Source organism: Chaetodon auriga, chromosome 3, assembly GCF_051107435.1.
Source record: "Chaetodon auriga isolate fChaAug3 chromosome 3, fChaAug3.hap1, whole genome shotgun sequence".
Lineage (NCBI taxonomy): Eukaryota > Metazoa > Chordata > Actinopteri > Chaetodontiformes > Chaetodontidae > Chaetodon > Chaetodon auriga.
Window position 1 is genome coordinate 28,149,399 of NC_135076.1, and position 11,978 is coordinate 28,161,376.

Sequence of the window (11,978 nt, forward strand, 5' to 3'; positions counted from 1 at the left end):
ATGATTTGACTTTGGTGCCCCCCAGTGGTCGACGGATGCTCAGGCTGTCAGCAGTTTGTCAGCCTGTGTGTGATTCGTTTGAATCGTTTAAAAGTCTCCTCCCACCTCCAGTGACAACAGAATAGAAATAATAAAGAAGAAATATAACAAATGTTGAATTGGGTGAGTATAAAGACATTAATAAGACCAAGTTTGGTGTCCTTTCTATGTGGTGATTATGACAATAGCAGGCAGCACAAAGGAATTGAGAAAACTAAAAACTAGTGAAGGTAAAGCGAAGAGCAAAGCACATTTTTTTAAACTGTAATTAATTTCTGCACTGATTAAATAGATAAACGACTAATTAAAGGAAAAGTACAAAGCCTTAGATTTCTTTCCTATGAACCATTTTAATTATTTAGGAAACGTTATCAGTTATTCATGAGCTCAGTTGTATTTTGTCATCTCCGGGGCTCCATATTTCGGTGCTGAGCAGCAGCCAAAGGTCTTAATCTGTTCCATATCCAGGCGCATGAGGGATTAGGCTAATCTGGCCTTGCTCAGCTCATTATGCGCTTCACATTGTCTCGAGTTGTGTTTTGTAGCCAAATAATTGAGCTGCTCGTCCTGCCTGGTGAAAACACACCTGTGACCGCATCACAGCTCGTTCACTCATCCACGCCCTGCCCGGTCAGCCCTCCTGATGACAGACAGGGCGATGACGGCCGAAACTGATCATGTCTCATTGATTAAGGGCGGAATCATTGAACACGTGCGCGCCGTCTTCAGGTGATGTTGTTGCCATAACAGCAGCGTGCAGCGCCGGTGCTCTGCAGTGATTTGCGGGCTTCCTCTCCGCCTGACGGCGCCTCTCAGCTGCGCAGAAATCACTGCGAAGCTCTGCGTCGGCTGGCTCATTGCTTCATTTCGGACTTGCCTTGTATAGTCAACAACACCGTCTCCTGCTAAACAAGCGCTGCTGTCACACGCAAGCGTGAAATCTGACGTGATGCTCTCGCCACCGTCCCATTCAGCCGTTTGTTGGGATCCTCCCTTCAGACAGTCGTGCGTATGCGCTGGTAACGACACAGCGGCGCTGTCAGAGCAGTATTTAAGCAGAAAGCAGCGACTGACAGAGAGAAATCAATAGGTAACTTGATCTGGATTGATTTCCTGCGGCAATGTAAAGATGGCGAGAGTGCTCCACAACTTGCTGTTATTTCTCTTTAGACTTGCGCTGAAAATCAGAGTTCTGGCTTACTGGTCGCTGATATACGGTTATTGTGCTCTCTGCACCGTCGTAGCCCTGCTGAAACTTTGGTGGAACATCATCTTAAGGCCGACAGCGACCTTCCAATGGGTGATTCGTGAAACTCCCCCGGCTTGTCTGAATGACACGTCCTTGGGAACCCACTGTTATGTTCGGATCAAGGTAAGACGCGCGCGCACACGCATGCACATGGACGTGAAAGGTGTCTGGTCTCTGCAAAGGGGAGAAGCCCTTTGTGTGTGTGTGTCTTTCGAGCTCTACGCTCAGGTGTAAACGGCTGCAGCAGCTCGCTCTGTGGCGTCGTGAGGACACAAACAGGCCTGATGTTTGGGCAGATCATGAGGCGTCTGTTTGGCTTTGGAGACGTTTCTCGGTGGAATCGCGGGTTGCGCTCAGGTGGTGCTGAAAAAACAGCTCCTCCGCCTCACGTCTCAGCATGCAGGGTGTCAGCCAGCCCCCCACCGACAACCTCTGTGTGCAACATTATGTAATTAAAGACCAAAGCAGGTCCGTCACAAAAAGCCACTGAAAGCACAGCCTGGTGTCTCTGCTGTAAGACACAATTCACAGGAAGGGAGCGACGTGACAGGATGAACGGTTCCCAGCAAAAGTTCTGCATCTAAAATCTAAGCTAAAGAAACGTATCAGCAATAAGTACTTTAAGTAATACAACTACTGCATACTCTGTTGTTGGGCAGCAGTACTGCATCAGATTTACAACAGTTGGTACATGCGGTGCAGTCAAAAGTGCAAAATTTCCTCCTAAAATGTTGCCAAGTAGAAGAACATAGCAGCAGAAAATGGAAATAATCAACTAATATGCAAGTACTTGAGTAAATATACTTAGTTACATTCCAGCACTGGCTTATTATAAGAAGGCAAAGCCTTGTTTTCATGCAGGAACATTCAAGCATCCTTGCAGAGGCAGTAAATCTCATTCAGCCTGTGTTTGATTCCATGTCAGCATCGTTCATGATGCTGATGAAACTGAGACAGAGATGACCTGAAACAAAACGTGAAAGAAGAAACAGCACAGTCAGACGAGAGCAGACAGCAGATGTGTGTCCGTTCACGCTGAGACCTTCTGTATCTGCAGTGTGAACAGCTGCCTCTGTGGAAACGTCCACGCAGGCTGAAATAAGTGCAGCCAATGTGACACAAGTACGATTTAGAAACAGTCATTTAAGCAGCTGAAATAAACTGTTGATGCAGCCGTTCTCAGCGCATGAGCTCATAAATAAACACACACCATTAAGTCGCAGCAGAGTCTATATGCTTTATGATATTATCAGCAAAGAGACGTCAAATCTGAGCACGTTTACAGCCAGATGAATAACCACCGCTTAGACCGGAGGTTCATTTCCATCTGCTGAAATAAATAAGAAAATCCATCACTGAGAGAGCAGAAAGTGAGATGAAGACTCATTTCCAACACAGCTGAACAATGTGAGCGGAAAACCAGAACTACATCAGTGTTTCCTCGAAATGAACATCCACATCAGAACACACAAATATAATAAATACAGCATATTAGCTCGAGTGGAACTGTGTGTGTCAAACACACACATTCAGGCCGATGCTGCACACATGATGCAGCCTCTGAGCCTGCAGCTCGCATACAAAGAGCGATGTGGGAACTGGAAACCTGAAGCTCACAAACACTGAGGATGAACTTCACAGTGAGCGAGAAGATGCCATGAGTCCAGCAGCTCAGTGTCTGAACCGAAAGATATTTGCATATTCATAGATTCTGGGGTGTTTTTAATTAGGGATTCGTGTCATTTTAAGGACTTTCATCCAGTTTGTTGAATGTTTTGTGTCAAAATTTCATCAGCCTCAAATTATGGCTCAAAGCAGGATGTTTTTACAAGAGTTTGTGATGCACTGATTCACATTTATGCGTTCATGTAGCAGCAGATGAGCTGTTCCTGCACTGTTTTCAGTGATTTAAAAGTTCTGCAGCTGAATGTCCGTACAGCATGTAAATGTCTTTGTGTCCTCTGTCCACGCAGGAGTCTGGCCTCAGGTTTCACTATGTGGCTGCCGGAGAGCGAGGGAAGCCGCTCATGCTGTTTTTACACGGTTTCCCTGAGTTCTGGTAGGTCAAAGGGGAATCAGGGGTGGGGGTGGGGGTGGGGGTGGGGGGCTGCAGTAACAGCGTTAGCTCCACTGCACTCAGCAGCAGCAGAAACACAGCTGTAAGATAACGCTTGTTCGGACGCTTGATGTTTCGTCACACGGGTCACCTCTCTAAAATGTCCCTGACTGTGAGAAATCCTCTCTGTTAAACTCTCTGCGGTCGAGCTCCCGGCCTGCAAAAACAAGTCCACGCCAGCGAGGAGCCCCCACCCACAGACTTGATTTGCCATCGGGGGAAAAGGTTCCAAAGCATTCAGGATCTCTTCCTGCTGATATGAAATGAAAAATGGTGTTGAGCGTTGCTTCTGGATTGAGGCCAAAGAGGTTGTCAAGTGCTGTAAGCCCGTCCATATCTCGAACATACTATCTGAGCGGCTGACAGGACTGGGATTAATTAACGGTGGAGGGCGGCTCTTTCTGCTTCACTTGGCCCATTCTTTACAGAAACGATGAACTGTGCTGAGAGTGACACGGTTGGAAAGAAGCCTTCACACACTCTGAAAATGTACTAATTCCTTCTTAGAAATGAGAGAGAGGAGAGTGTGTGTGTGTGTGTGTGTGTGTGTGTGTGTGTGTGTGAGTGAGGGAGGGTGGGGGTCCGAGGGGCTTACTCTGCTTTAAACCTCATCTATATTCTAAGATCTGAGGGTTGAGTGCAGGGATCTTATACTGACTCATCAGAATCACAGTCAGGGCTCTGCGTCTTGCTTCCCTTCGCTCAGTGGTGGAGGAGGAGGAGGAGGAGGAGGAGGAAGAGGGGGGGGGGTTCAGGAGCCTCTACAGCCGACAAGATCTTCAATTAGGAAGCCATCCCAGTCCGAATGATCAGTGGGCGGATTGGAATCTAAAACAGCTTCTATTATACTGAGGTGACCTTCGCTCAGCCGGAGAAAAAGCCTTTAAAAAAAGTTTGTGACGTTTGGAAATCAGCTCAAATTGAACAGTGTGAGTAGTTTTAAAGGGGCGCTCCGTCGATGCTGCACATCAGGTACAGTTTAAAGGTCATGCCGAGGACCGCTCAGCCTGTCAAAATGATGTGATGTGTGGCTTTAAAGGGGGGTTTCTGCAGTCTGAAGAAATACCCCTGATGATGTCATCAGAGGGATTTGCCTCTGATGATGTCATCAGAGGGATTTGCCTCTGATGACATCATCAGAGGCACTGGGCTTTGGGCTTGGAGACTTCAGACGCTGAACTGGAAACCAGTGCTCCAAACTGGAGGGAGTCAGATTTACTCAGCAAGGAGGAACCAATGAAAGACGAGCCTGAACTGCATTATGGGGCATGGAACCAGCGTTTTGGGGGATTAACCCCACAGTAGAGTAAAAGTCTCTTCTCAACCCTTGTTTTTTAAGTGGTCTCTTGCAACTTCCTGAACTTCATGGTGGTGTGATGCTAAATCGATTGCACCCCTTTAAAAGGATGGAAGGCTGTAAGCTGCTGTGGGAGGAACACGTTTAGGATTGTTCATCAACGTGTTTAAAAGAAATGAAGGACATAAGTCGTGTTTCATGTGTTTGTGCACCTCAGGTTCTCCTGGCGTTACCAGCTGCGCGAGTTTAAGAGTGAGTTCCGCGTGGTGGCCATCGACATGCGCGGCTACGGCGAGTCCGACCTGCCGCTCTCTGCTGAAAGCTACCACTTCGAGTACCTGGTGACCGACATCAAGGACATTGTGGAGTACTTAGGTGAGGGAGGAAGACGGGAGAACTGTGTGTCTGTAATGTTAAAATAACTCCCAGGAGTGGACTCTGTTTTGACGATGTCTTGAGTCCAAAATAAACTTGTTTATCAGTCTCAGCGTGGACAGCCCTCAGGCCTGCAGCGTGGCATGACAAACTCCCCGTGACTCATTCTTACTGAACATGGGACACAGTGCAGATACAGAGCCCACAGCCTGCTGACTGCATGCTAACACTAGCAGGAAGCTAGCCCCAGGCTGTCTGCACACACCAGCGTCCACTAATGATCATCTGGCCTGAATGACATGTTTTGCTCTTTTACAGGCGCGTCACAGTTTTTAGCTCTGCTCCTGTTTAAGATAACCCGTCCTGGAACTGAAATGTCAGTGAAGCTCCTCTAATGACTCCAGTGCAGCAGATAGTGTCTGAGAGCTCCATCTTTGTTTCCTCCTCCACACCTGTCACCTCGTATTCAAGTGTGTTACAGCCACTGTTTCCTTATTAATTACGAGCGAGCAGATCTAATCCAAACAGCCACGTCTTGATTTTGCTGCACGCGCTGTCGTCACTCGTTCAGTATTTATTGATTAAAGGATAAATCTGGTTTATTACAACTTGAGTTTGGCCGTTGTTCCCATCAGTAATAATAACATGATACTCAGCAGGTTAATTGTTGAGATCTGTAGACAAAACATTGCATCCTGGTGAATATTAGTCCAGTATAAATTCTCCTCTTAGCTCCGTTTTGGTCTCCTTCAGCTCCTGTTTAGCTGCTAATTCTTCTCTATGTTCATTAGCCAGCTGCTAACTTTGCCCATCAATTATCTGGTGCTGGGCTGGATTTTGGAAACATGGTTCAGAGAACCGTGAGGTGAACCTGAACAGTTTGGTTCAGTCTCTCAGCTCATTGTTTTGTTTTAAAGCCAAAGAAATGAGCTGAAAGATGGGAAAACGCTCTCCCTGCAGAGTCAAAGATCATTCTTGTGGGTTCATCACGACAAGCGACACCTTTTACATTACACCTAGTCATTGTTAATATAAAAATATTGAGTAGTGCAGCTTTGAATAATGCCACAAGTGTCTCATCCACAACAGTAACCCAGTGAAGATGCAGCCTACAGGCTCTCCATCATGGCCTGTAAATATTCTCAAGCAGGTTTTGAACACATTCCTCATTAAAAATTCACACTCAGTTGGAAAGTGCTTCTGAAAGAGGTCTGTAGGTGATGTTTTGTACCTTCTTCCATTGTTCTCACTGCCACTGTTAAATTCTTAACAGGCTTTCAGGAGCTAAGCACTCAATAATGCACATTGCTGTGCAAATGATTCACTTAATGGACATTTCAGTGGAAGTGGGAGGTTTGCATTGATCATACGATAACCGCTGTGCTCTGATCTGTGATGGGACTTCAGAGCCCCGTTAACACCAACTGTTAGAGCCCACATGTTCCGCATTTCAGTCCACATTCACAGCCAGCTAATGGTGCTAAACCAATCAGAGGTTTAACCTGTAACCGTGCAGGGGAAGTAAAATAGTCCCGACCGACAGCGCAAACCTCCACGTGCCATTTTCACTGACTTCGCTGCATGACAATCGCCATTGAAGTCTACGTGATATCAGTGCTGAGATGAGGCCTGCTCGTATGATTCACATCAGTGGGTGTAAATGGTGCGAGCAGAGATGAGCTTGTTGGGACTGGAGCAGTAATATGATCAGAATCCCTTCACACGGATGCCCTGACCTTCATCTGCATTTGGCTGCATGTCATGAAATACATCCATTTGATGAGTGTAAATGTCCTCTGAGGGTTGAAGCCAGCAATAAAGAAGTGACAGCTTTATTGATTTCGAGTCACTGACATGCTTTAATACACACGACACCAGCATGAACGTCCAGCTTCCGTCAGAGAGCTGCCGCATAACAAACGCTGTCTGATGTGTCTGCTTTTCTCTCAAGGATACAACAGATGTTGTCTCGTTGGCCACGACTGGGGGGGGACCATAGCGTGGCTGTTTGCCATTCACTACCCAGAGATGGTGACGAAGCTCATCGTCCTGAACTGTCCGCATCCCTCCGTGTTCACAGGTAGGATTTCACCGTGTGCAAACCAGCACATCCTCAGACCTGATCCTCCACGCTGGGAAAGAAAACCAGTTTTCTTCGTACTAATTAGGGGGACTCTGGTTCGGCTCCTGGATTATTACCGTAATTATTATCATCAATTAGGACGTATTATTGCTTCAGTTTCATGTTTGCATCCATCTGGCAAATCCTCCTCTGCCTTAAGGGGGGATGATGAGAAGCTAATTACAGGAGGCTAATGTGAGTCTGGAACAGCTGGTTTAACTGGTGCAAACAGAGCGAAGTCACTGAGAGTTATCGCATCCACGACCCCGACAAGCATGGCCTTTAATTACCATCAAACAACTGAAATCTCCTCTCTCCTTCAGATTACGCTCTGCGTCACCCGAGCCAGCTGCTGAAATCCAGTCACTTCTTCTTCTTCCAGCTGCCTCGCTTCCCGGAGCTCATGCTCTCCATCAATGATTTCAAGGTGGTCTGTTGTGTGTGGGCTTGAGCGGTTTCAAGGTCAATGTTGAGTGTGTGTGTGTGTGTGTGTGTGTGTGTGTGTGTGTGTCTGCGTCTCTGCGTGTGGTTTGTGTGCATGCATGTGTGTTAATATGCATTGGTGTGTGTTGCATGTTATTACAGTGTCAGGCTATTTTTAGTGGCACTAAAAATAGCCCGCTGTGACAGAGGTTAGTGGTAGTAAACAAAAGGATCAGATAATCCTGCAGGAAATGTGAAATTACAGATTATTACCAGATCATGAAATAAGGTGGATTAGAACATTCAGTCAAAAATGAGGCGATCAGGTTGTTTTTCATATTAAAATGTGACTTTCAAATTCAGCATATGTCATTTCCAATAGTTCATGAACGTGTAAACATGCACAGTGCAGGTTTATGAATGTGCAGGTTTGATTTAAAATGAAAAAATTTGAGGTTTTAGTCATTTTTTTTATCTTAATTTTCTTCTTTCAACTTAACTGAAGCAACAGTTTCACATTCTGAGCAGTATGTTGAAAATTAGAGAAGGCTGACGCCACTTTCATCTCTGTCGCTTAATGTAAAGCCACCGCTAGCAGCCGGTTAGCTTAGCTTAGCTCAGGATAACTGGAAGCAGAAGAAAACGGCTAATTGACATGAAATATATCATTTCTTTAAGCAATACAATGTTTTTTATGCTAAGCTAAGCTAACTGGCTGCTAGTAGTTTTCATATTTATAGTTTTGTAAGAGAACAAATAAGCTTTTTCCCCAAATGGATTACGTGAGACGGATTTTTTTGAACTAAATGTGAATAAAAGCGCTCCTTCATGTCAGTGCAGGAGTTTTCAGGAGTAAAGAAACAGGCTGCAGAGCTGTGGCCGAAGGTCACCAGAGCCCGTTTCACTGAAGTCACTTTTCTGACTCATATTACAGCGACACAGACGTCCTTCAGTAAATGTTCTCTAGATCAAATTGTACCAGTCACATAAACTCACCGCAGTGTTTGCTGCTCTGCTGCTCTGCTGCAGGCTCTGAAGGCCTTGTTCACCAGCCGCAGCACGGGCATCGGGAGGAAAGGCCGCTGGCTCGCTGCAGAGGACCTGGAGGCGTATCTGTATGCACTGTCACAGCCGGGCGCTCTGACCGGAGCCCTCAACTACTACAGGAACGTCTTCAGGTGGGAACAGCCCCTCACACACACAGACGTTCAGTCGTTCACTGAATCAGAACCAGAAAACTGTATTGATCCCCGAGGGGAAAGGAGGTCAGCTGGTAAATATCTTAGAGAGCATGTAAAATATGTACACAGTACTACAATATGAATCAACCATAAGTAATCAACCACATGAAATATGTAAATATGTGTATTATCCTCAAATACATAGAACCTGTCTGCATGGAAACATATCTGATGCAACGTTCTACATCGAGGTACAAAAGTAATTGAATACTAGAAAACTAATACTGCTAATACTAATAAATAATGCCAATAATAACAATCCTAACAACAATAATAATAACAATATATAGTAATGTGTATAGTAATAATAATAATATTAATATAAAGGTAGTAGTAGAATAATGCAGTATAAATAATATACATGTACACTATAATGTTACACCATTGAGTAGAAAATGAGTAGAAAATAGCAAAACTGCAGTATTACTAACAAATGGACCTAAAGTATCAAAAGTAAAAGTACTCATAATGCACAACAAAAATACTGTATCTCTGGTATACTGGTATATATTTTATTAGTAGATTCTAATTACTGAAACATTAAAGTATAAGCAGTATTTTCCTGTTGTAGTTGAAGCTAATTCTACCTGTTTTATGTGTGATTGTGTAGTTTAATGATACAGGAGCTGCTGGAGCAGGTGTGCTGTTACTGCAGTACTCTGAGATGCTTTGAGTCAGTGTCAGTGTTTGGTCTCTGGTGTTACTGTGAAGTGTGACGCGTACTTTTCAAAGCCTTCAGGTTTTTAATCAGTGTTGCTCAAACAACCAACGTAGATGCAGCAGCACCCCCTGCTGTCAGGGCTGTGAAGGGCACGACGTCGCACCTGTCCCTCCGTCCAATATTTACGTTCACGTACACCTTCGTTCTTTACACGCACACGAACCAGCTGGCCGAGAGTGATCGGCACAAATCAGATCAAAGGAAGTATGGGTGCGTGCGTTTTTGACATGTGAAGTGCACACGCATGGCTGAGCGTGCCATCTGCTCCCTTCTCAAGCAACGAGTTATCTCAGAATAGCTTTTATGTGCTTACGTAAAAGAAGCAGCACTGACCCATGTCCAATTAGTCTCTCCACGAGCACATACTGTATCTGAGCACGAGGGGCAGGGATACGTCCGTCCGTCCGCCCGTCCGTCCGTCCGTCCGTCCGTCCGTCCACTTCATGTACATCCACTCATCCTGTCCAGAGTGGCGGGGGCCTGGAGCTTAGTCCGGCACATTTGGGGTCAGACGTAAAGCAACATGAGATTCATAATTCTGACACAGGATTAACCGTCTGGACGAGATTTCAGTGTGTTTTTTAAATTGGAGCCAGTTCCTGAATGAACTGAGACGTTTCTGTCTGCCTGTTTTGGTGCAGCAGTTTGTGGTTGATGGAAACTGACTCAAATCATTATTTTAAAACTGCTGCAGTGCTTTAATGGAAACCAAACTGCAGGAACCTGCTCGGATGGAAGATCTCAAACTAAACCCACAGACAGTCCCAGCAGATGTGTTGAATCACAGGGCTTCACATAAACGGTGGCTCTGTCCCAGTAAGACATGGCAGCACCACAGTGAGCCAGCATGAACTGAGCTAGCAGCTAAATGGAACTCAGCCATCACAAGTCACATTTCTAACTTAAACATCTGATATTTACTGTCCAGAATCACTGAAGTATTTGAATTCTGTTTGAAGGTCGGTTTAAAATCTCTCACGCAGCATCATCCTGGACGCTCTCACCTGTTTCCTCTCCCTCCTCAGCTCCCTGCCCCTGAGCCACAATCACGTCAGGTCCCCGGTGCTGCTGCTGTGGGGTGAGCGCGACGCCTTCTTGGAGCAGGAAATGGCGGAGGCGTGCCGCCTCTACATCCGGAATCATTTCCGTCTCAACATCATCTCCGGGGCCAGTCACTGGCTGCAGCAGGACCAGCCTGACATTGTGAACACCCTCATATGGACCTTCCTGAAGGAGGGCGAGGGACGCAAGAGCTACAGGAACTAAACCCACAGTGAGGCCTCCTCCAGCAACCCCCCCGCCCCCCCACTTGCCACACCTGGAAGCCTGGAATATGCCTGTGATACCAAGCGACATCGTGATAATGCAATCATTGTTTCAATTTCTCACATCTCAAATATTTTTTAAAGAAGTAAAGGAAAGAATCAAAGCACACTTCACTGGAGAGGACACTGGACTGGAGAGGACACTGGACTGGAGAGGACAGTGGGCAGGACGTTTGACACATATTCAAGATGTTTTTTGCACATGACATCCGCCTTAAAGTTTGTCAGTTACAGCATTACAAATGTGTGGCGAAATCTCCTCGTGACTTGTATTGTGTGGTGCCTTTTAACTTTCGAGCTGTCGCGGTGTGAAGGCGTCCTGAGAGGCCGGGACGTGGCGTCGTCTGCTGTGTGTTTCACCGGGTCGCTCGGCTCTTCTTTAGGCACAGTCCTCTGGGAGCCGTGACTCTCCCGTCCCCTTGATCAGGTAGTGTTGTCTAAAGGAGTTTTCTTTTTTGTATTTTTTCCTCAGAGATATTTGCTCAGATGTAGAGAATGTTGTTATCTTGATCTTTATGTATAGAAATGTCAGTGATGGTTGACTCTTTGACTATTATTTTGTATCTATTCCTACACACTGCATTTTGAAATTCACTGAGCCAGGTCTACACCATTTGATTTTATAAATAAACTAAGTGTCAATCTGTTGGACTACACTGGTCTTGAACATTTTCTGGCCTGTGGTGCGTTTGAGGCTGTGCAGTGAGCCTCATGCCTCCATGTGTTCGGTGCCGTCTGATGAAAAACAGCAGGAATAGTCACGGATGTGCCGTTAAAGATGGCACAGAGCTGAGTGACACAGCAGTTCACGCTGGTTATTTTTGAGTCTGCAAACATTGTGATAGTTTTAGGTTCATATTTCTACCTTCCCGTTCAAGGTGTGTGTTGCTCAGTCTTACATAAACAGAACACACACACATTCACTGATGGGTTATTTGGTGAACACTCAGGCAATGCTTGATGTCTGTTTCAGACCAGCAAAGAAACACTCAGAGGGTGTTTTTTTAACATCCAGGCAAACCAAACGTCATTTTTAATTCCATATTTTTTAAATAATTTATGAAGATTTA

At 45.6% G+C, this 11,978-nt stretch overlaps 1 protein-coding gene across 1 annotated transcript; it reads left to right on the forward strand.

Moving 5' to 3' along the window:
- Positions 1 to 1,027: 1,027 nt before the first annotated feature.
- On the forward strand, positions 1,028 to 11,564 carry ephx4 (epoxide hydrolase 4). Its single transcript, XM_076727011.1, has 7 exons — positions 1,028 to 1,411; positions 3,262 to 3,347; positions 4,919 to 5,076; positions 7,028 to 7,156; positions 7,522 to 7,625; positions 8,651 to 8,799; positions 10,609 to 11,564. Exons 1-7 carry the CDS (start codon positions 1,169 to 1,171, stop codon positions 10,847 to 10,849), a joined length of 1,110 nt encoding a protein of 369 aa, XP_076583126.1. The 5' UTR covers positions 1,028 to 1,168; the 3' UTR covers positions 10,850 to 11,564.
- The last annotated feature ends 414 nt before the right edge of the window (positions 11,565 to 11,978 follow it).

What these genes read in the sequence shown, in the direction of transcription:
- ephx4 (XM_076727011.1), top strand. Translation starts at nt 1,169, where the DNA reads ATGGCGAGAGTGCTCCACAACTTGCTGTTATTTCTCTTTAGACTTGCG. An exon ending in ACTGTTATGTTCGGATCAAG is followed by an intron (nt 1,412 to 3,261) that starts GTAAGACGCGCG and finishes CTGTCCACGCAG; the next exon opens with GAGTCTGGCCTCAGGTTTCA. An exon ending in CACGGTTTCCCTGAGTTCTG is followed by an intron (nt 3,348 to 4,918) that starts GTAGGTCAAAGG and finishes TGTGCACCTCAG; the next exon opens with GTTCTCCTGGCGTTACCAGC.